General features: G+C 29.8%; 3 protein-coding genes across 5 annotated transcripts; 2 read left to right on the top strand and 1 right to left on the bottom strand.

Moving 5' to 3' along the window:
• Positions 1–5,434: 5,434 nt before the first annotated feature.
• LOC126838284 (deoxynucleotidyltransferase terminal-interacting protein 1) lies at positions 5,435–9,744 on the bottom strand. 2 transcript variants are annotated; one of them, XM_050572590.1, is made up of 8 exons: positions 9,322–9,744; positions 9,052–9,252; positions 8,768–8,980; positions 7,629–7,802; positions 7,296–7,474; positions 6,734–6,887; positions 6,585–6,672; positions 5,435–6,270 (listed from the first exon to the last, which is right to left on the bottom strand). In XM_050572590.1, exons 1-8 carry the CDS (start codon positions 9,481–9,483, stop codon positions 6,053–6,055), a joined length of 1,389 nt encoding a protein of 462 aa, XP_050428547.1. In that variant the 5' UTR covers positions 9,484–9,744; the 3' UTR covers positions 5,435–6,052. The 2 variants fall into 2 exon arrangements, with proteins under 2 accessions (XP_050428547.1, XP_050428548.1); XM_050572591.1 differs by having other exon boundaries at positions 6,734–6,866.
• A 324-nt stretch (positions 9,745–10,068) lies between these two features.
• On the top strand, positions 10,069–14,400 carry LOC126838251 (protein ecdysoneless). The gene is made up of 12 exons (XM_050572541.1): positions 10,069–10,454; positions 10,524–10,641; positions 10,700–10,787; positions 10,857–11,014; positions 11,893–12,051; positions 12,121–12,283; positions 12,357–12,482; positions 12,545–12,918; positions 12,978–13,186; positions 13,259–13,357; positions 13,887–14,002; positions 14,073–14,400. The coding sequence occupies exons 1-12, from the start codon at positions 10,205–10,207 to the stop codon at positions 14,283–14,285; spliced, it is 2,073 nt and encodes a 690-aa protein (XP_050428498.1). The 5' UTR covers positions 10,069–10,204; the 3' UTR covers positions 14,286–14,400.
• A 2,236-nt stretch (positions 14,401–16,636) lies between these two features.
• Positions 16,637–24,232, top strand: LOC126838234 (solute carrier family 23 member 1-like). Of its 2 annotated transcripts, XM_050572503.1 has the most exons (13): positions 16,637–16,771; positions 16,843–16,991; positions 17,720–17,877; positions 18,194–18,399; positions 20,243–20,369; positions 21,198–21,318; positions 21,388–21,529; positions 21,751–21,864; positions 21,956–22,095; positions 22,526–22,673; positions 22,786–22,865; positions 22,952–23,093; positions 23,770–24,232. In XM_050572503.1, the coding sequence occupies exons 2-13, from the start codon at positions 16,899–16,901 to the stop codon at positions 23,922–23,924; spliced, it is 1,626 nt and encodes a 541-aa protein (XP_050428460.1). In that variant the 5' UTR covers positions 16,637–16,771; positions 16,843–16,898; the 3' UTR covers positions 23,925–24,232. The 2 variants fall into 2 exon arrangements, with proteins under 2 accessions (XP_050428460.1, XP_050428459.1); XM_050572502.1 differs by having other exon boundaries at positions 16,637–16,991.
• The last annotated feature ends 485 nt before the right edge of the window (positions 24,233–24,717 follow it).

Here is a 24,717-nt window from a genome sequence, read left to right as displayed (position 1 = left end):
AAGGCATAATATAGTATAATATTATCCAAACAACTAAATATATTATTGATTAAATGACAGCGTTTACGATCCATCATTCGAATATAGGAATACTAATAAAAAAACAACCATGATTTTAAACTTGTAAAAGACATTTTGACATCCACATTTGAATGTGAATATGATAGAATTTATGAGTGTTAAGTGCTTTTTATAAACTTTCATACTTTTTTTTGCATTCTCAAAAAAGACTATGTTTTAGTAATAACCAAGCATACAATGCAAATAAAGAACATTTTTTATTAGTTCATGTTTACATAAAACACATTGCAAAGGAAAAAGCATGGTGTATAGTAAACTTTTAACGTTGTAACAATATTATATTATTATATATTTATATGAATATAATTATTTTAATTTACCTATTCTAATTAAATCTGCATAAATAATAAACCACTATATTTTTTTAAAGCTAAGGTGGTAAGTCGTATTACATAGTTAAAATGTAATCTATATATATATATAATATTGTGTATTATATATCTAATTTAACTTGAGCTAGCTATGCAATTTTATTTTATAATAAACATTAGTTTTTAAGATCCTTATTGCATAATGTGCACTAGGCTGTCTATGTAACGCCTGATATTATGCATTAACTACAGTATCTAATAATTTTATTTTAAAAAGGGTTTTCTCTGGTGTACATTTTTTATTTTTAATAGAGCTCAGCTTGAAATGTTAATTTTTTAATTAAAATAACTATGTAATACTTTTATAGCTGATAAGCAGTTTCTGAATTTATAAAAATAAAAGTTTAGGCGAGAGATATAATTTACAAGTAAGTTTACATATTTTTGTAAAAAAAACTCTACATAGATAATTATTAAACTTTTTTAGCTACCCAAAATGAATACAAAAATATACATAACGTCCGTAGAGGCGCCAGGATATTGAAAGCAAGAGGGCACGACGAAAGTCTGTAATAATAATATTCCAGCAAAGCATATAACTCTAGTAGTAATAGTGGTAGTAAGTGAGTCAGTATGGTCCAGTGTTCACAAATAAAAGTACAAATATCCATAAAAGTTTACCTAGTTACAATAATGGGCTTAAAAATGTATTTTTAGTATTAGGGTAGAAACAATTAGGGTTGATCGTCTGTCCATAAAAATGTATTGCCATAGTTACCCGTACATCGTAGTTAATAATAAATTGAAGATATTTTCACTACTTGTTGACCGTTACTAACACATAGCAACCTGGAAACTGACAACGGTCAAAGTATAATATTCTCCTTTTTTTCTTAAGAGGACGCTGCCCAGGCCATTTCTAAGAAGTAAAGTAAAGGAATTTTTTCGAAAAATCTTAAATTAGAGTTTGAACTATATTGTATACTTATAAATACAGTAATGAGGATACTTTGTTAATTGCCATTATTTTGTCAGACTATCACAGTCATTTCTATAGGATAAATTAAAAAAAATTCCCATCAAAACTGCTTTGCTAGGGACAAGTATGTGAGGCCAGTATTAACAGTAAATTTACCAAATTATCACAATGTATAGAAAAGAACTTTATCCATGGGGTAGCGTTTTCATTTTTTCGACTTAATATTTTTTTATAGACAAATTAAAAAAGGAAAAAATAATGAATATTTACAAATGAATAATTTTGATTGTGCTTAAGTTATCAAAAAAATAAAAACGCTACCTCGTAGATAAAGTTCTTCTCTATCCATTGTAAAAATTGTATACGGCTACTCTAAATACCGCCCTCACATTTTTGTCTCCCGCAAAACCATTTTTTGTTGATAAATTATTACGGGTGGGTAGCGTCCTCTTAATAAATAGATAGTTTGACTACATATTTTTGAGAAAATGTTATATGTTATAGTTTTATTCTAGATCTACCTTATAAAACAATTCTATCCCTTCTAGAGGAAAGGGTTTATGCTATTTTTTTGGTTTCTCAATGTTTTCGGTGGTACTATGTTTAAAGAACATTCCATACAAATTTAGAACTAATTCGACTATTTTAAAGAAACTACATAGTACATTCTAAACTAGTATAATAAAAATCAAGTTACGTCTTGAACTCTTAACCAGTGTAGTTTAAAACAAGCACAGTTTAAGTAAGTGCAGTCCAAGCTAGTACAGTATAAACCGAGCTGAATTATAAATTAGCGTAGTGGTTGAAATGGGGTATTTAATTTGAAACATTTTGGTGCGAATCTGAGTATAGTATATCCTAGTACAGTGTAAGGCAGTACAGTCCAAATGCATAACGCTTAAACCATTATGAGTTGGGTTGCAGGTATTGTTGGTTATGAGGTTGGAGATGGAGTTAAAAATAGAGCTGGAAGTGAAGCTAGAATTGGAGTTGGAGGAGGAATTGGAGATGTTATTTCAATAATTACAAGTAGCTCATTACCATTATAACCCACACAAAACAGGTAAAAGTTATTAAATGTACTTTATAAATATTTTTTTGTGGGGTTTGAATGTATGAATATTCCCAACCCCCGAAATCCGAATAAATAATTTATATGCTAATCCCTTATCCTGGGATGTAAAAACTGTAAGTATTATATTTGTTTGACAAAAAAAAACAATAATTGTCTTTACTCTTTACTTGGTATTCAACTTTTTAACGTAATTTTTTATGACCCACCCAGAGTTGCGCGCTTTTTATTCGAATAACGATTAACAAATAATTTTGTTATTCGACCAAATCTAAGATGATTTATTCGAATAATTGTTTTTTATTCGACAAAATCTTAAATGATTTATTTACTCTTGCCAGAAGAGGTCTCTCGATTAGCTAAAATTCTTAAATAAATACCACAACAACAATATATATAATTATATATTATATGTATAATAATATGTAACGTTATGGAACCGTGATGGTAGTTTGTAGAGGCTAGAGCTGGTCCAGCAGGGTGACACAACGCGTGTCGACACACAATCGCTACACACAGTAGACAAAACAAAAAAAACCACCGTGATGGACATAGTTTGTAAGCGAACCGGATTGTGTCAAACGTAACCAAAACGATAACAACGGTGACGAGGAGTGGTGATCGTGATTAGTGACTAGAGAGCCTATATAGCTTATATAGTCTACATAACCTGTATAGGCTCTCTTAATTATTAGAAACATTGTACGGGCGCTGAACGACCGTTATTTATTTGTATTTTAAATTTGCGAGGCTAGTTGTCGGCCAATGAGATGTCGCTTTATACGCTGCATTTTTTGTGAAAAAAAATTAAACGGCAGCCATTAAGAGAGTTAAAAGACAAATCACACATGACACACCGAAAAACTTTCATTATTTTCTTACCATGTTCGTGAACCGACTACCTTTTATTTTTTGTTAAATGCAAGCCTTAAAAACATATTTCTCGTTAAAATCAATCACAATTTTTCGATAACAATACACAATTTGATGCCATAAAAAAATTCGCTTCCAACATAACCTTAGTAAAGTTGCCAAAGAACTCGTACATATCATATCCTTACAGAATTGAAATCGGACCATCCTAAATAGTCAACATTTTGTCTGACTATTTTGTCTAAAACGTCAAAAAACATACCATATGCAATCACCTTTATTAAGCTTTGAAAACTCCATAATATGAATAAGTTGTATCGAAAGCTTAAATCAATTAAGAACAAAGGCTCTAGTGATGGGAATCCGAAAATCCGGATTTTTCAAAAAAACGCTTTTTAAGTCATTTGAAAATCATATAATTGTTAAATACTATTACAATATAAAGATGTGTACCTAAGTAAAATTTGTTGATAACAATTTTTAAAAAAAACTCTTAACTTTGTCTATAAAATGCTTTCGGATTTCGGATTCCAGATTTTCGGATTTTAACAAATCCGAAATTCAAAAGCAGTTTATCTCTTTGGTGTTTTGTTTTATTTTCACATATTTATCAAAAAAATGTTACTTAGATATAGAGCTTTATAATGTAAAATTATTTAACACTTATATGATTTTTAAGTAGCTTAAATAGCGTTTTTTTGTGAAAATCCTGATTTTCCGATTCCCATCACTTATAGGCTCTCTTAATTATTAGAAACATTGTACGGGCGCTGAACGACCGTTATTTATTTGGTCGGCCAATGAAATGCCGCCTTACACGCTGCATTTTTTGTGAAAAAAAAATCAAACGGCAGCCACTAAGAGAGTTAAAATTTGCCTAGGATACGGAGTTAGAGGTTAATAACAATTTCCCGAAATATTTTTGACAGTTTTAATATAATATGTCAAATAATTAGAAGAATTGTTTACACATCAATAAAAACGGTCGAATAATTTTGTTATATTTTTAATCGTAGGTCATGTATCATCATTGTGATTTGCTTTGCAATTACGTCAAACCATTTTTTACGCCCAAAAAATTAATAAAAAAATATTTTTGCAATTTTTGGCTCTTGCAACCATTTTGATATTTTTGTAAAGTGGATAGATGAAAAGTTCGACTTTTTTAATAAAAAATATGTAAATTTTAGAGTGGGATGAGAATTATAACAAATCAAAAATGGCTTGACGAACGTCGAAAACCCCCGCTGATCTAGAACAGCCCGCATCAGCAGGGGTTTCTATATTTTCACTTGGTTATAATTCCCATCTCACTAAAATCTTTTTTTAATGGTTTTTTTTTTGGGGGGGGGGGGGTAAAAAAGAAAAATTACACTTTGAGTGTAGTAAATTTCTAGGTTGCTATGTATGAGTAAGTCAACAGTCTACAGGGATCCAAAAATATTTTCATAATATTGTTAATATTATGATACATGGTGAACTATAAATTATTATATTTTATGGTTAATGGTGAAATAAAATGATTACAATTTGTTACACTTTTGTAGAATGCTAATATACACATTATTGGTATTTTAAACAAAATAATTTTTTTGGAATTCTGTTAATTTCTGTAATCTTTGATTTGTGTTCAATACTTAAAAAAGGTAGACCAAAATAGACAAGATGTCCCTTTTCCGTTTCCGCCTCACACATGAAAATTCGTTAGATAGTATAACTTATGTACGCCACTTTAGAAGTACGCATCTATTATTTTCTAAATAAATTACTTCTAGCAAAAAAAGTTTATATTATTATTTTTGGTTTGTCAATGTTTTCTATACAACTAAAGAATTTCTTACACAAATTCCGAACAATTTAGACTTTTTTCAAAAAGTTGTAGTCTTAAGTTAAAAAATATTCTAACTTTTTTAGTGTTTTTCTCGATTTCATAGAAGAAGGGGGAACTTTTTAAATTGCTGGATACTATAGAAGTTAGTTTTAAATATTTATAGTTAAGACTTGAGAAACTTAAAGATTTCATAAAGACAAGTCAAAAGGTGAGATAAAAGGTAAAAATAATAAAATAAAAGATTAATTTTATACCATAGTTAGTTTTTCATCTAATAAAATACAATTGTGTAATATCTGTACCTATATATATATATATATATTTATATTTATTACTAAAATGACTAAAACAAGTATTGTTTATCGTTATATGTGACTCCATCCATAGGAAAAGGTACCTCATCTTCCATTTTTCAAAATCGAGGTTGAATTTTGTTGTTGACGATTAGCTGCTGATTACAATGATCACAGTGATATCTCGATCTGTTCAAAAGTTATGAAGTTTTTAAGTTGGAACTTCTAAATAGTTAGTCAGTAAAAAGTTAGTTTTGGCTCTCCTGAACAATTTGCTCTGAGAAGATAAGGTACCTTTTTCCATGGAATATTGTTATAACAAAAATGTAGGTAATCATATTCTCGTGACATTATATGCTATAAATTTTAGTGCATTTCTAATCAAAAACAATTACACAACAAAAATATAAATAAGATTATAATAATAAATTATGTATCGTAATTGATATACGTATACTTATGAACAAATCATAAATACATTTTTTTTTTTACAGTAACTAAAAAATACAGCTTAAAATGTCCGTACATTTGTAGTTTAATTAAACAGTGAATTAACAAACCAGCAGAAAAATGACTAGAGTGGATCGTAATAAATTATAATTAAAAACAAATTTACATCCCAAACTGTGTGACGTTATTTCTGGATTGAATACCATTGCCGCTGTTGGGCATAAAATTGTTTTCTGCAGCCAACAGCGCGGTAAGTGTGGAATGTGTGGTGGCCAAACCTGTGTTATTGTTTGACGATGAATGTGAAATTTCATTGTGTTGAGGCAATCTTTCACCATACTCGAGCATGTTTAACGCTTCTGCCAGCGTCGTAGATGTTCCTATAATTATTATTATAATATTAATTCAACAATCAATTATAAACAAAAACAATATTTTTTATATTTTTAATTGTTCCCTCATCTTTAATTATGAGAAAAGTAATATATAAAAAAGTAAATGTGAATAAATGCTGGAGATCTTTAGAAACATAGTAGTCTTCAATATAATTTACAATAAATTTTAAGTACCTACTTCAAAAATTAAATTGTAATCCCAAACCTATTAACGGTTAATATAATTAGGAAAAAATTTAATTATTTTATTATCAATGGTCTGTCAAAAATAAATTAAGTAATTAAAATGAATAACATACCTGATATAATTATACTGCTTGATTCTGAATGACCTGATGATTGCCTGATAGATGGATTAGCATTTTCGTTTAAAGTTATACTACAAGCCTAAAATATTAAAATACAAAATAATATAGTAAAAGAAAAAGAAAAAATGTTTAGTAATTACCGTTTGTTCTTCAATTTCAGTATTTTCCATTTTAACAACAATTTGCTGTGGTGGAGACTGAATGTCTGCAGGTTTCTTCAAAATCATTGTTGAACGTACTTTATTCAACATGAACTCTGGTAATTCAAAGCCCCTAAGGTCATGAGAATTATTCCTAAAAATTGTATTGGTTATTTTTTCTTTCATTGACACGAAAGAAATGTTAATGCTATTAAAACTCATAATACACTGCACGCAATATTAATATTATTTTAAGTCAAACTATATAAGAAGTACATACTTGTATGTCCTAATTGTATACATAATTTTTTTTGAAAAAACCTAACCAAAATATAAAATTAAAAAAGGGTAATTATATTTATATAACGGTATAATTTTAATGAAATGATTAATTTTATATTAAATTAACCCAACATTAAATTTAGCTACTTTCATGAACAACTGTAGTGTTTTAACAGTAGGTATTATATTGTAGTACTGTAGTGTTTTAACATTATGACTTATATTGTTTATGTATATTTTTAAATTAACTTTGGTGCAACAAGTTAAACATGTTACTAACTTGTGATTGCCATTGTTTAATAAGTACTGTACATCTTCCAAAAGCAGTAAAGATACAGAATTTGATGGCGAAGGTGGTGGCAAATTAAATAACTTTTGCTTTATTAACCAATCGCGGTCTTCTAAGTCGATAGTATATTGAAATAGTTCAGGATGTTTGTTACAGACACGTCCACCTTTCTACATTAGTAAAAACAATGTGTTAAATAATCAGGAAAATATACCTATATAAAACAATTATTGTATTCTAATTAAATAACTATTGTTGTATATTCAGTAATCAAATACAGACATACCAGTTTTTAATATATTTTATGACCTTTTTATTGCGTACCTTAATTGTTCTTGTAGCTAAAACAAAAAGTGTTTGGGAATGAATTTTTGAAGGATCCCAAGCCGAATGAAATCTTTGATATTTTGCCAAAGGAGGTTGCGTAGACTTTTGTTCTAAGGTAGGAGAAAGATTGTCTTCGAGTTCTTGTTCTTTACGTTTCAATGGAGATCGATCCTATGAGATATGTCAAAAAGTTTTATATGTATAAACTAATATTTTCTTAGAAGCTATTTTTTATTTTATACCCTTTAGACATTAAAAAAAAAGAAAAAGAACAAAACTTATGACATAATTTGGAAATACAAGTAAAATATAATTTGATTTCTATATTTAATGGGTATTATATTAAATATAGCCTTCAAAATTCTTAGCCCTGTTCACCGATTCAACGTTCTAAACCCAGAACTGTAACCTGAACAAGTTACAGCTAAATGGTGCAACCTCACTCCATGGAATTGTGCATTTAGGCCTGAATGCAAACAAACTTAAATTTTATTCACACAATTGTACCAAACAAACAAATAAGTACAATCAGCGCGAACTAAAAAAAAACAGTCACTGTGCTGTTTGTTTGCTTTTGCAAGCGTTCGATAATTGGTAGCCATCAAAGGATTTAATATTAACAGACATCAATATACGAAGCCAAAATAATGTAACGGTGTAGAAAAGTCTTTAGATAACATTTATTCGCATTCAGGCATTAAATACACCTTAATGTCGGTATTTTGACAAACTTTTGATGTGTTTTAATGAAACAGTTGGCTGTAACATGGTTAGGTTGTAGTTTAGAGTTCCCTTAATACATTATTTTTTGGTTCCCGTATCGTATCCCCACTTTCTACGTAAGTGGGGATACGATACGGGAACCGTAGACTGCGACTGTGGAAGTGAACAAACAGAACAACATATTCTAGTGTGCCCCCTAAACCCAGTGCCATGCACACCTGAAGATCTGGCGAATGCAACGGACGCGGCTATACAAGTAGCCAATCAATGGAGTAAAAAAGGATTATAACAAAACAAAGCATCTATTTTATAGCCTGGACACGATAAGAAGAAGAAGAAGAAGAAGAATTATTTTTTGTGTAACAATCAAAATACTAGGAATGCAATAATACATATATAATTGTTTAACTTACATCGGAATGTGGTTTGGCGAATCGAGATTCAATTAGCATATCAGTAGTTTGTGCGGTATTGAACGGTGAGTTACTACCTGATAAAGGCGGGTTAGAATACATGAGTTTCGCTTCATCTAACATAGTCCGGCAAACTTCTCTTACATGATCTTCAGTCATACTGTTTGAGCCCAAATTGTTTTTGACGTTGTCAATTGCCATTCCAAAATATGTCTAGTAAGACAGATTACAATTAACACTAATTAGTATTATTTTTATACACTTTAACAAATTTTTTTTTTTACAGTTAGATATTTCCTAATGATATCATCAATTTCTTTATTGATCGAGCTCTGCAAATTTTGTCTCAGCAAATCTAAAGATTTGGCAGCATTGACCAAATTTTTTGCTCTCATCTTAGATGCTTTTGTAGACACTTTATCATTACCATTAGCCACGTCAATTATATTAGCTAGTGTTACTTGACGCATATTAAACGTGTTTTTCTAAAAAAGAAAACATTAAATCATTTAATAAAACAACTACAATATTCAAAGTTGATTATAAAAACATACCCATGGTACAAAGTTGTCACTTGTAATCACTTCTAAATCAAACACGGGTGCTTGTCGCACAAGGGGTACTGGTTTCGAAGCTCTTTGAATATCTGTCGATTGTGGTGGAATTATATGTATTTGAGGATCATCATGCTTAATAGGAATCTTATGGACTACCATATCGTTTAAAGACAATAGAGTTTGCAATAACTTTATTAGATTAAAATTACAAAGAAATTCATTGATCAAAAATCCAATGACCTATGTACAGATTGAAGCTCCAGTTTTCACTTAACATAACGCGATTTTACCATAACTAAACTAAACTCTATTGTAATTTACTTTTTTTCGAGTTTAGTCTGACGAGACGAGCATAATCTGAAGAAAATTTTAAAGACACTATTTATTGACTACAGTCTACACTCTAAAATAAATAATATTACTTGGTTATTGCTTTATCAAAGTTTTTTTTCTCGTAATACTGATAACACCATATAATCAATAATCGCCCAAAAAAATATAAAGACCAAAAAAATTTTTGTTTAAAAAAAAATGATTTAAACCTTCATTTTTTTTTAACTTTACGTAAACTAGTTATTTTACTTACGTAAAGCATTATGTTTAACGCAGTTATAATTCCTCTCGAGTACCTATAATAGTAGCTTAATATTTTTTAATGTCAAAACTACAGTTTCTGTTTCTCAGCCTGTCCACACTGACTTATTGATTTGTTTTATCATTGTTTAAAAATCATTATCACATCATTTTAACTCTTTTGCGGCAATTACAGAAGAAGTATTTAAACAATACACGACTATTTAAATTTATTTATTCATTGTAAGTGTTAAGTTAGTTATAAATTATATTATACATCAAGAAAACTCATTCTTTTTACTTTATTATGGATCAAGTTTTGGAAACGGTTAGGGACGACGATTTCGTTGAATATTATTTGTTCATTCGACCCGATGTGATTCCTAAAGATTCTGAAGAAAGCGGAAGACACACAAATGCCTTAAATGATAAAGTTTTAGAGCTTGTCGAAGAATTGTCCAACGAATATATATGGCACAAAGACCGATTTAATTTGATTCCCAGATTTTGCCCAGCAATCGAATTACGACAGTCGCTTTCACAGTATTCAAACAATGGTATTATAAATTTATATCCATATAACAGCCACTAGAGAACCTGTTCCTATTGTGTTTTTCTTTATTTAGAATTATTATCACCACATCTGTATGGTGTTACTCATTATGGAGAAAATATAGAAGACGAATGGTTCATTGTATACTTACTAAGAGAAATAACTAAAAAGTATCCAGAACTGATTGTCCGGTAAGTAAATCAGTTAATATTTATCCAAATAATATTGCTTATCGAAAAAAAATTTCAGTGTTATAGATTCGGATGGAGAATTTCTATTGATTGAAGCTGCCGAGTGTTTACCGAATTGGGCTAATCCCGAAAACTGTGATCAGAGGGTTGGTATTTACAACACATTGTTAACTAATAGAATTCAAACAATATTTTAATATTGAAAATTTATCAAGGTTTATATTAGTGAAGGCAATTTGCATATCATTCCATTATCTAATGAGTATAAAAAATCAATAACCATTACACAAGCTTTAGATCAAATTGTCAAGTATCCTACTGTCACTGTAGCCACATCAAAAGTAAATTCTGCCATATCATCTCGTATTGAAGGGTGAGTTTTGTCAATTAATTAAAACAAATGAAAGAACATTATGCTATAGGTAATTCCAATTTTTCAAAGAAAAAGTTGAATATGATTAAGTGTAAAAAGGGGTAAAAATTAAAATGGTTCACGGTATTTTTCCAGAATCGAAATTTCCTAATGACCTTTTTCTCTAATGTCCGTAAACCCGAAATCTTTTTTCCCGAATGCCTTTCTTCTGACAATTATTGTTCCCGTAATGGAAAATTTTTTTTTTTTTTTAAAAAGCGCAATATCAACAAAATTGTTCATCACACCATATATTGCTGATCTATTATCACACGATAGGTCACCGAGTATTTTGGCCCTCGCTTCGCTCCACTAACCTAAAAATATCCTAGGTTTGCAGGCTACAGTCTAGGAGGAGATCACAGGTTTAAAGTAAAGTCGGTTCAAAACGCACAATATTGTTTTGTAAAACATTTTCATTACATGCATCGGGCTTACGGACTTTCGGGAAAAATACCATTCAGGAGAAGGGTCATTCAGGAATTTCGATTCAGGATAAAGGTCGGGTACCATTAAAACACAAGATGATTTTTTTAGCTTAGATGAAAGAAAAACATATTTCTTCTACTATAGGATAAATTTCAATACTTTACCTAAAATTGTGTTCAAAAGAAGAATTAAATTTTGATTTATACTCATAGTAAGAATATTTTATTACAATTTTTTTTATTGTATACATTTTTAAAATCTGTTTTAAATAAATTGAATTAATATTATATATGAAATACTTATGATTAATTACATTCGTAAAATATATGGTGTAGTGTGTATGTATATGTACATATATGTATAGTTTTCTTGTTGCTGAAACTGTATGTGTTTTTTGTTAATATTTTCAGATATCCTGAAAAAATAAAAGAGAACCTTCATCGTTGCCATGCGTATATACCGTTGAGTGTTGCATATTTGTTGAAATATCAGTCTAGTTTAATTGCACCGGCTATTTTAGCATTTTGTCATAGAGACCCTTTAGATATACGAGCTTGCCGTTTAATGAAGTGATTTAATTAACTATAATTAGTATTAACCTTTACTAATTTTAAAAATATGGCTTGTAATTTTCTCAGAAATTTCCCTCCAAAGGAAAGAATAATGCGTAGTGTTACTATGACAAAATGTTTGTACGCAATGCTTGTACAACAAAAATATACTCCTGAAAGGAAAACCGGTTGGAATTTGGTAGAATCAACAGATCCTCAATATAAAGCTCAAATTTTAGGCATAAAAATAGTAAACCAATTTTTTTTTCTTTCGCTAAATATTTTTTAACGATAATATAATTATTACTTTCTTTTGTATTTAGGCTTGTGGATTTGAAATTTTAGCTTCTCAAGCAAAATCCACTACCAATGATAATCCTGTAGACTTGACGTACGACAAACGTTGGCATCAATATAAAATAGCATTAAAAGATAAAGGATATTTTAAAGTAAACCCATAATTTTATCAGTGAAAACTGCTTATCTGAATGTAATATATATTTCATTTTAGAATTTATATGAAGGTTCAAATGGATACAAGACTTTAGAAGAACAAGCTCGAGAGTACTATTTATCGAATGTAGATGAATATTTGTCTTCACCTTCAATCGGACAAAGGATAAAAACTATTTTAGACCGCATTACTGAAGATGAACTTGCCATTATAAAACAAGATATAAATGATCTCGAACCAGCCGATGATGAAAAGTGGTTAGATATTTCGCCATCAGAATTGGATCGTATTCTTGAACAAAAATTTGGATTGAGTAGCTCCCAACAATCATCTGCGTCTGATTTTGCATCATCCTTTACTGAAAAAATAAAAGGTTTTCTAAATCGGGCATCTGACATAAATGGTGCAGAATTTTCTAAAAATCATCAAAGGTTAGCACGGTTTTATATTTTATGTTACTTAAGAAAAAATAATTATACCCATTTGTTAGTGACGACTCTTCTGAATCTGAAAACGATGAAAACGCAGCCAGTGACAAACTAGCCAACATGCTTATGTGTGGACCAAATGTAATGCAACCAACAAATGACGATAAAGACTTAGTCGCTACTAGACATAAGAAAACCAAAAAAGGTTTACCCAACAAAAGTGTGAATTTCGAACCCGAAAAATATGAAGCTGCTCTTCGAAATATACTAGGTATCTTTTTACTTTTTTATTCAAACTCTTACGTATTATAATTTATAGTTAACTATGAAATGATTTTTTTAGATTTTAAAATACCAGATGACAATTGGGATGAATCGGATAGCTCTGAAATGGATTCGTATGGAAGTGACTGTGAAGATTTAATGCCCATCGGTCAATTAGGTGAGAATTTTTACATTATGGAGTGTAGAGCAGTTAAATAAATATCAAAGCCTTAAAAAAATTATAAGGTCGTAGGGATTAGAGAAACAATAGTTATAGTGATCACAAAAAGAGGATTCACATAACTCTAATTTATTTTGTATTAGTATAAAACTTATGTTAATAGTTTTATAATATATAAAAAATCTGAACTTTTTATACTGTTGGCCTTACAAATTGTCTTTTAATTAGTACAACAACATCAGTTCAGTGGTTTAAACATAAAATATTAAGAAAATTCTAAATTGATCTGTCAAGCTAAGCATCCACTAGGTCACCTGGCCAGCACGGCCTGGAGCAGACCAACCTCGACAAGTCACGGGAAAAATGGTGAGTGGCATTACACCAACTTCTTAGTCGACACATGTTCTTAATGCCACGCTGACCAACCGACTTAGTGGACGCTCAGCTTTAGAGTGCCTTACAGTTATAATTAAAATTTCAGTAAAATAATATGTATATATATTATTGGATATTAACTTGTACACAGAAAATCCGTCTGGTCCAAGTATTTCTAATTATATGGATCAAATGGACAAAGAACTTGCTTCCACGTCATTGGGTAGTAGTTTTATTAAAAAGTCACCTGGTAATATCAAACCAAAGGTAAGTAATTGCAAAAATTAAAATCTGTTGCTTTAAACATAGTAAATAATTTAAAACCTATAATTTACAGAAAACCGTGAGGATAGCTCCAACTGCAAAATGTGAAGATGATGACGATGATAATGATTATTCCGACGTTGAACATTTTGAACCTGTTGATATTGATGTAAATGCTTTTCAAAATATACTCCAGTCGTATCAAGAACAACTTGGCTTACCTGGACCAGCTGGTAATTTGTTAGGACCAGCCGGTCTAAATTTAGGACAAGGATCTCCAAAATAATCATTTGATTAATATTTTTTAAATATATGTATGTTTATTCTTTAATCTAGAATTTTTATTCGATTTTGTCAAACCTTAGTAATAATATTACAATAAAAATTTTAGTTATATATTATTATGTATTAACATGATTGCTATCTTTTTTAAAATAATAAATATTTTCTATAAAAATAAATAATGCATTATTAAAATATACACTTTTTATTAAAAATTAAAAATATTGTTTATACCAATTTTTAAATTTTCTTGAAGCATATATTTATATTGAAACTTACTTAAATAATATTTAAATAAGTTGCATAAGGAAATGGCATGTTTACATTATTATTTAGGTAGGATATAGTTTATTTTAAAGAAAAGTAAAAAATAAAAGATTAGTATGGAAGTGCTAGTCAGTTGTATGGACTTTCCTCAGTCTTTGGACTTGAGGAAAGTATAAATTGACTTATTGAGTAGATATGAAAACGCGAAGTTTATGATACTGATCGGATAATAAAATAATGATTAAATATTTTCTACTGGATAAAATATTGTTGTGAAAACTACCAAATTAACTCAGATTTGGGCATTATTTAGATAATTTTTTATCTAGATAATTACCTAAATCTAATTGTATTTATTCGAATGACCGTCAAATGGTTTCGTTTATACGAATGACAGTCGAATAATTTTTTTTATTCTAATGACTGACGAAAAACGTTGTTTATTCCAAACTAAATCATTAATTTTTTTGTTCTTAATTGATTTAAGCTTTCGATACAACTTATTCATATTATGGGGTTTTCAAAGCTTAATAAAGGGGATTGCATATGGTATGTTTTTTTGACGTTTTAGACAAAATAGTCAGACAAAATGTTGACTATTTAGGATGGTCCGATTTCAATTCTGTAAGGATATGATATGTACGAGTTCTTTGGCAACTTTACTAAGGTTATGTTGGAAGCGAATTTTTTTATGGCATCAAATTGTGTATTGTTATCGAAAAATTGTGATTGATTTTAACGAGAAATATGTTTTTAAGGCTTGCATTTAACGAAAAATAAAAGGTAGTCGGTTCACGAACATGGTAAGAAAATAATGAAAGTTTTTCGGTGTGTCATGTGTGATTTGTCTTTTAACTCTCTTAATGGCTGCCGTTTAATTTTTTTTCACAAAAAATGCAGCGTATAAAGCGACATCTCATTGGCCGACAACTAGCCTCGCAAATTTAAAATACAAATAAATAACGGTCGTTCAGCGCCCGTACAATGTTTCTAATAATTAAGAGAGCCTATACAGGTTATGTAGACTATATAAGCTATATAGGCTCTCTAGTCACTAATCACGATCACCACTCCTCGTCACCGTTGTTATCGTTTTGGTTACGTTTGACACAATCCGGTTCGCTTACAAACTATGTCCATCACGGTGGTTTTTTTTGTTTTGTCTACTGTGTGTAGCGATTGTGTGTCGACACGCGTAAGTCGAAGGTACGACCGACCGCCGTTGTGTCACCCTGGTGTACCATCGTCGCGCATGCCGTGAGCAATTCAATTGCCACCCTGCTGGACCAGCTCTAGCCTCTACAGGCTACCATCACGGTTCCATAACGTTACATATTATTATACATATAATATATAAATATATATATTGTTATTATAGTATTTATTTAAGAATTTTAGCTAAGCGAGAGACCTCTTCTGACAAGAGTAAATAAATCATCTAAGATTTTGTCGAATAAAAAAATTATTCGAATAAACCATCTTAGATATTGTCGAATAAAAAAAAATTATTCGAATAAATCATCTTTGATTTGGTCGAATAAAAACAATTATTCGAATAAATCATCTTAGATTTGGTCGAATAACAAAACTATTTTAATAAATTATTTGTTATTCGTTATTCGAATAAAAAGCGCCCAACTCTGTATATACTTGCACGCATAATATATATATATATATATATATATATAATATAATTATTAAGATTATTACCTTAAAATAAAATAATTAACTTTAGAAGACCAATTTAGACAGTAGATATGACATAGTAAGCACATAGAAATGGTCAAGATTAAATTATATTCTTTTAATCACTCTACTTGTTAATATAAAATATTAACAAGTAAAGTATAATTAGGTACCCTACTTGAAAACTATTCTTTGTTGGACTGCATTTATTAGTAAACATAACGAAAGGGAAAAAATAAAACATCGTTTATCAGCCGAGAGAGAAAGAGGAGGACAAAGATCATTAAAATATAAATATATTGATAAATTTAATTAATCTGAAGAAAAAAATTCCGATAAAAACTTCATAAAATAAGTAGGGAGCCTTTTAATCTTATTGTATTCTCTGCGCAGACCAACGCAGTATTAGTAATAATTACATTGTTATCGCAGCTGAACGATTACTTGTCTGAACAGAATAATCATGGAGTCTTCAATTATATTTAAAATTACATAAAGTGTACACATATTACATTTAACGACCAACTAAGGACTGTGGTTAGTTTTACTTTAGGTGCCTAGGTCCTGTTGTTTTCTATTAATCTTGCTTTTACACATGGACGAAATAGAAGTAGTGCATGAATTCGGTGCCATAGAGCAGATAGACTTCTTGGAGAGCACGAAAATGAAAAACATGGATCACCATTCCTCCAAACCTCTGGTCTACTGTGTCAACGAGAAGCCGCCTGTATGCCTAACGCTAATGCTAGCTATCCAAGTATGTTTTATTTATCCATTCAAATTGAATTATTGCAATTTAAAAGTTATGAATATTGACAATGTCTAAGTACCTTCGGGTATAATTAACAGGTATTGTAGTCAAGATTAAGAGTCTCGTAGTAGTATTTGGATCCTTTGCCAGGCATCACTTGGCTAAGTTGATATCTAGTTGCAACGACGACCGTTTGTTTTTTCAAGGCTTAATTTATGCTTTATGACATCAAAAAAGCATTTTAATAAAAAATACATATAAAGTGTAACCTATCTAATTTCTCCATGTAACACGAAATCAGATTTTTTTTTCAATGAAATGAAAAACCATACTGCAGATACTATGGATGATAATGTGATGGTCTCCCGTTTTCTTCCTCATCTCAACTTATTGTAATCGTAAAGATGGCTACCATTTTCGCTTACAAATGTTTGGCATATAGTTTTACCGATCTCCTTTATCTCCATCTACATACATTAATAGCTGCTGACCTTTTTCCAGTTCCTTTTAGTCACCTCTTAGTAGATTAAGATTTCTTAGACAAAGCAGAGAATCGCAATTTGCGAGCACGTTGATATAAATAGAAGGAGAAGCTATTAGCTCATTTTCCAGTGTTTTTACTTTTATAATTATTTCATTTGTATTCTAAAATATATATAAATAAATAACTAATACGAATACGCTATAGTTTTTAACGTTAAAATAATATTATTATGTTTTATAAATAAATATAGAACGTCGTGACAACAATAGCAGGCGCACTGGTCATAATCAATATTTTATCACCCAAACTTTGTATTTTGCCTGAAGATCCGGCTCAAGCTTACCTACTGTCCACCACCATTATGATGGCCGGCATAAGTACTTTGTTTCAAACCGTGTTAGGAGTGAGGTATTAAGTATAAAATACAAATGAGGCATATGGAACTAAAATAGCTTAACTCAGAAAATTTTAAATTGCATTTAATTGCAATACCCACAAAGTTGTATACCCACAAACTATCATAAATATTGGTTACCGTTAGATGAACGTACATATCTATTTACTTTTGCAGAATAATATTTAACCAATTTTTGCTCTTCGAAATAGTATAGACTATAGTCATTAACACTTTAGGGTTAAGCTGTTCTGGTCCCAATGTCCCTTAAATAATGCATATCATTTTTTTAAAATTACAATTATTGCTATAGTAAAATATCATTTCTAGGCTACCGATCATACAAAACAGTGGATTTGCTTACATGATTTGTTCTCTGTCCATAATGAACATACCAAAATGGCAGTGCGTAAAAGAAGTGGAACTTTTTTCAATGGGTCCCGAAGCCAGGACTTTAGAATGGCAACTTCGAATTCGAGATCTCCAGGGGTCCATAATCATAATCAGTATTATTCAAATGTTATTAGGATACAGTGGTACGTTTTATGATTACTGTAATTTCTGCTTGTATAGGTACCCTAAATTATTTTAAATCATGTTCATTGGACATTGGTTGGTCAATATATAATAATAGAGTATAGAGAAAACACGACAACACAATAAAATGCATGCGTAGATTAATTACTGTGATTTTATCACAATAACAATACCTATCTATTGGCAATGTGTAGATATAGAATAATATGCGAATAGAATAGAACTAGGAACATTTGTACCTAATGACAGTTTTAGAAATCCCATAAAAGTACAAAATATAATAATATAATTTGATAAATACAATATACATTGCAAATAAAATAGAAACTGTATAAAAAAGATGCCGAGGAATACAAATCTATTTTTAGTTTTCTCATCTCATCACTATCTATTTTCCAGATATAGGAAAACAACCGTTTTCGATTCTCATGCGGTCGGTTTTTTCAGTCAAAACACATAATTTTGATTCCATTGCACAGACCGAACCAGTGATCCGATAAGCAATATAAAAATAGTTTTCAATTCGCCATGAAGTTTACTTATGATCGGTCAGGGACTTTTTTCAATTTTTTATTTTAACTCTTTCCAAATTTTATTTTAAAATTTGAAATTTTGTATAATGTTCAAACGTGTTTTATACATAGTAGGAATAAGATATCAAAAAAGTACCCTGACCGATCATAAGTAAACTTTATGAGAAATTCAAATCTTTTTTCAGATTACTTTCGGATCACTGGTTCAGCCTGTGCGATAGAACACAAAATGGTTTTTACTCATAGACAAAATAATTTAAATTTAAAATAATACCATGAAGCTTATATTAATTGACATGATCGAAATTTATTAAAACCACTTTTTTCTTAAATATTGCTCATACAAAACTCCTTAAAAACCAATCGTATGCAATCCACTTAACATGAAGCTCATATTAATTATTATTAAAGGCTCTTAAAAGCTCTAGATTTGTACCGGGTGGTACGTAGTTCAATTTCCCAGCCAATTTCTTGAATAATTATATATTTTTCTTTTAGCTTTTCCAGCACGAAACGATTTTTATTTTGCAAAATAAAAATATCACCACCCTCCCTAATATTAATTATACTGCTAATAACTTTTAATTTTTAAATTAAACACAATAAGGACGAAGCTATATAACGATAGATCCATGTCGCGTACACCGTAAAATATCTAAAGGACAAATAGTTTTATGTTTAAATGCGAAATAAATGCAGTGGGAAATTAAACCATGAACAATTATTACTGAATTATGAGTTTATGATCTGTCGTTAACTTAAGCGGCATATTAGATATTTATAATTTGGTTGTAATGTTATCAGTTATGTTGTGTTTATTTATTACATTTAATATACGTCCAGGGGTTTCAAACACGCAATATAAGTTACACCATTGTATGATAATATTATGTATACTGTAATATAGATTTGAATATATATATTTATTCAAAATAAAAATAACAAGATGTTAATCAATAACGATATTGACAATTGCATGACGATGTGATGTCCTTGTTTATTATGTTTCAAATCATGAACTAAACCTAAAATGTATAACAAAATTATTGAGTTTATAGACTACAATATATGCATTTATGTATAATGACATCACTAACAAGAACTGATCATAAGAAAACATCTATCATTTTGTCGATAACCTCAGATAAATTGACACTTTAATAGTATAACTAATAATTTTTATGCGTAATGTTCTACTAATTAAAAACTATGGATAAGGCCATAAGGGTTATTTTTAACCGTAATATTATTAATAACAGTTAAAATAGTTCTACTAAATGTATTATTATTGTTTATTTATATTTCGTAGGTTTTGTCGGAAAATCAATGAAGTATATTGGCCCTCTGACTATAGTGCCTACCATGTGCATTGTAGCGCTGACAGTAATTGAAAGAGGAGTGCACCTTATGTCTGGCAACTGGACCACCTCGCTCGTGTAAATGCTTAAAAATGACTTACGCAAATTCCATGTTACCAATCAAAAATCATCGTTGGCTCCTTTTTTTGTTGGGGGAGGAAGGGAGATGTCTTGACTATATATTTTAATAGGTACCCAACTCTTGGGTAACGAAGTTATCACATGCTACATTTAAAAAGTTTAAATCAACCATAGAATATTTGCAAATTAGGTAACGTTTTAATCCCCAGGATTAAATACCCCTTTATAAACGCCCCTGTTTCATAACAGCTGTTAGTTAAAACTAAAAAATCAAACAAGACAAGTACATAAATAAATTCTACATTTTCTTTGATACTTCAATTAAACTGAGGGAATAATTATTATTTATTTATTTTATTATAATGAAATTTTGTATTTGGGAGTAATAATATTACATATTATTAAATTTAGGTTAGCAATATAAAAATAATATATGATTAGATGTAGATCAAAGCAACTAAATCAACTAATAATTAAACCTTAGAACTATGTAAAAATACATAAGTACACTATACTAAGTGTAAATAGATACTATATTAGTCTAGTCAAGACTTGAGTGTATACTGAAGCTCTGTTTTACCATTAACAAAGATTAATTATATAATATATTTTACTTTCATGATGATCTAACGAGTTTAGGTAGTTACGTACACTTTATATACTTCTGTCAGTTCATGGTGATGTATCTTATTTATATATTTTTTATACTATTATAGACAGATCTATGATTTTTTACGGATGTTTTTTGGTAACTGTAAAAAAATAGACATGCAATATTTCGTCAGTTTAATGTTTATAGTATTTCACTACCTATTTTTTTTCCAGAACATTGTTCTTCTTGACGTTGTTTTCCCAGTATTTCCGCGAGATTACTATTTCCATACCAGTTTTGTCGACGGTTAAAGGTCTGGTGTACACAAAGCTGAAGATTTTTTCATTATTTTCGGTACATACAACGACTAAAATATCAAATATTTTAAACTTCTTATTCGGTTATTGTGGTTATCTTATATAGGTGATGTTTAGTGTGGGAATAATGTGGATCGCTTGCATTTACATGACTTCTAAGAACGAATTGCTACCAACAGATCCAGCCAATACAGAAACAAAATCCGGAGTTTTTCACAATGCACAGGTGTTTCGACTACCCTACCCATGTAAATATCGACATTCCATTTACAGCAATCAAATATTTGTTATTTTTCACAAAACTATACCAGATACTAGTTACTACTGTCCATATATAATAATTTATGCTCCCGACTAACTTAAAATTGTTTTAATTACCTACTTCATGAGTAGGCCGTAGCTATAGTTATACCTATACCCCATACTTTGATGGTTTTTAAAAGTTAATGTTTTTACAATATTTTTGCAGTTCAATGGGGATTGCCTTTGTTTAGTATGAGATCGATAATAGCTTTGCTGCCTGCTCTTTTCACCAGCATCGTAGAGTCCATCGGCAACTATTACACATGTGCCAGATTTGCTAGTGAGTGTTCAGACGACGAATAAACAATAAACGATTTAACCGATTAATAATCATTATTCATTACATTGATATTTTGTTGTTGATTTATTAGATCTTACTTTACCCCCATTAAGCGCTATTAATAGAGGTATTGGAGTCCAAGGAATCAGTTCAATTCTCGCAGGTCTACTGGGAACGGGAACTGGTATTAGCGCGTCCAGTGAAAATGTAGGCAATAACGGCATTACCCAGGTACCAGTTTTTTTATTGTTTTTAGTATAGGAAAAACAATTTACCATTTAATTTTTCTACTAAAATAGTATACATTAAAAATATGAATTTATAATATAGGATTTTATTTGTCCTGATTTCTAACAAAATATTATGTTCTCGTTTCTTGAACGTTGGGGTGAAACGTTATTTTTATGAATGTAGCGGTTACAGTTTACACTGGTTTATATCCGGTCATGGCTTGACTAAATTTAAAAGTATTAATCGTTTCTTATAATATAGGATGACTGTTACTTTTCCTGGATCGCTTGAATAGTGGAATAGCATTTAAAAAATTCTATACCGCAGTTTGTGGAGTTCTATTAAAATTTATTTTTTTATTAGAGAACTTGCATTTGGAAGTAAACATTTTATCGAAAAAAACTTGTTTTCAGTTAAATTCGTTTTTCAGGTTTGCAGTAGAATCGTTATTCAGTATGCTGCAGTTATTTTGATTTTCATTGCGCCGTTTACAAAATTAGTAGCATTGCTCATTACACTACCGGATCCAGTTCTGGGTGCATTGATGACGGTGTTACTTGCAATGGTAGCTGCAGTAGGTAAATGCGAACGATTTCATTATTGACAGATATGCACATTGAAAATGTGTTTGAATGATATTCATATTATATTGTAATATATTAATACCCCTTTGTTGTTGCATTTAATTAGGTTTATCTAATCTACAGTTCATAAATCTCAACTCGATGAGAAATCTATACATTTTGAGTATGTCAATGTTCTTTGGATTGGTTAGTACTTAGTATTTCGTGAAAAAAAATAACAATATTAGGTATATTGATGTGAGTTCTATTAACTTTACATGATAATTATATAGGCTGTTCCCAAATACGTTTCGACACATGAAAATCTGATAAATACCAAATTCGAATTATTAAACCAAACCTTGTACGTGTTTATGTCATCCGGTATGTTTATCGGTGGGCTAGTTGCCTTCATAATGGATAACACTATTCCAGGTAAGTCTCATATGGGTTTGTGAACTTAGCAGTTAGCATGATTTTGTATCGGCGATAATAATGTGCCAATAAAATACTTACTACTTATGTATGTATAATACAGGGTATCACGAAAACACTTTACATTTTCAAAAAGGCAAAATAATATTAATTTTTCAAAAAAAAAAAAAAATGGTTTTAATTTATGTAACATATTTGTGGGTGTACGCCATTTATTTTACCGCAATTTTCTTTGGATGATTTGAAAGCGGCAATTCGTACAGATGTGACACTAATCACGAGGGAGACACTAGAATGAGTGTGGAAGAACTGTAAATGTTAAGTGTTTTCGTGGTCACCCTGTATAACAGTGGCTTGGGTTAAGCAAAACCAATCCACCTTTTGTAATTTTTGGTAAATTTGCCTAAAAAGCTATTTTTTTTTTTTATATGGTCCTGTGTTAAGTTAAAATTTTTTTTTGAAAAACGTCATATTTTCTTAATTGTTTTTAATAAGTTACCTAGCTCATTTTTGTCATAAAAGGTCCAATGACCTTTAGAGCCAATGCTCTTCTTGTCTTTTAAAAACCACAAGTTATATTTGTTTAAAAAATTTAATTGTGTACGAATTCGACTGTTTATTCTACAAGTATCATTTATAATATTTATAACTAATTAATTCGTTTTCTCTGATACAGACGACAGTCAAAATAAGTTAAAAACGAATTTATACTACATAAACGAAGATGAAGCAAGTTACAACAACGGTTATGATATCGATGATGAGAAAACGTATAAAATTTCCGAAAGACTATTCGATAGAATTCAAAACTTTTTAACATTTTTCGTATAAGTGTAACATCGTTTTTTTAAAGCTTAACATATTACTTATAATATTTTTTTTGTGTTTGAGTATTAATATGAATACCTACATAATTTTTGTGAGCCATACAAGTATGCTAAAACCTTAGGTGTAATGTCTTTGGTATTCTTTGAAGATTTAAAAATTATCTCTCTATGTTACTATTAATTTTATACTTCTATAACTGTTTTGTGTATTGTTGTAACATTTTGTATTAGTGAAATAAGAGTTAACTATAAATTAATAAATACCATGGAAAATATTACGAACTTTAATATTAAGCTATGTATGTATTTACACTTTCCATTCTATTTTATTTTATGTATATATCTGTATTTAAATTACACATATTTTTAAACTTGATTTTTTTTCGGACTGAAAGTATAATATACATATTTAAGTTATTTATAAATGCATTAAGACTTTTTTTTAATAATCCTTACGTCGTGACCTTAGTTCTTGCCATGAAAATATTTATAACGTCTACAATTTTGAAGTCCACCTAAAAGTTAAATATCTACTCAAAATATGTATGAATAGAATTTATTTAAAATTCAAATATCGCAAGGCCACAGGCTAACCAGCTACGGAATACGGATCTGCACGTCACGCCATCTGGTGGTCCGTGGTCATATCTTAATCATGGAACTTTTTTCAGGGCTCTTATCTAATAGGCGGCCATTTGAGTTTGGCTCCTTCTTGTCTTCATGGGTCTATGGACTATGACGTTTGGAACATGGACGTATGATATAATTTACGTCCGTGGTCCGTGGTTTGGTACTGG

The sequence above is a fragment of the Adelges cooleyi genome, unplaced genomic scaffold, assembly GCF_023614345.1.
Source record: "Adelges cooleyi isolate 19-005CV unplaced genomic scaffold, UGA_ACOO_1.1 ACOO_flye_CR_arks_rails_tigmint_CR_PRNA_30, whole genome shotgun sequence".
Classification (NCBI taxonomy): Eukaryota; Metazoa; Arthropoda; class Insecta; order Hemiptera; family Adelgidae; genus Adelges; species Adelges cooleyi.
This window is presented reverse-complemented; position numbering and strand designations above follow the sequence as displayed.

Excerpts from the sequence above, each read along its gene's own strand:
- LOC126838251 (XM_050572541.1), top strand. The coding sequence starts at position 10,205 with ATGGATCAAGTTTTGGAAACGGTTAGGGACGACGATTTCGTTGAATAT. Across the intron at positions 10,642-10,699 it reads TATCCAGAACTGATTGTCCG|TGTTATAGATTCGGATGGAG; the intron begins GTAAGTAAATCA and ends AAAAAATTTCAG. Across the intron at positions 12,919-12,977 it reads TTTTCTAAAAATCATCAAAG|TGACGACTCTTCTGAATCTG; the intron begins GTTAGCACGGTT and ends CCCATTTGTTAG.
- LOC126838284 (XM_050572590.1), bottom strand. The coding sequence starts at position 9,483 with ATGGTAGTCCATAAGATTCCTATTAAGCATGATGATCCTCAAATACAT. Across the intron at positions 7,475-7,628 it reads TAGCTACAAGAACAATTAAG|AAAGGTGGACGTGTCTGTAA; the intron begins GTACGCAATAAA and ends TTACTAATGTAG. Across the intron at positions 6,673-6,733 it reads CTGAAATTGAAGAACAAACG|GCTTGTAGTATAACTTTAAA; the intron begins GTAATTACTAAA and ends TTAATATTTTAG.
- LOC126838234 (XM_050572502.1), top strand. The coding sequence starts at position 16,830 with ATGGACGAAATAGAAGTAGTGCATGAATTCGGTGCCATAGAGCAGATA. Across the intron at positions 22,096-22,525 it reads GCAATAACGGCATTACCCAG|GTTTGCAGTAGAATCGTTAT; the intron begins GTACCAGTTTTT and ends TTCGTTTTTCAG. Across the intron at positions 22,674-22,785 it reads TGCAATGGTAGCTGCAGTAG|GTTTATCTAATCTACAGTTC; the intron begins GTAAATGCGAAC and ends GCATTTAATTAG.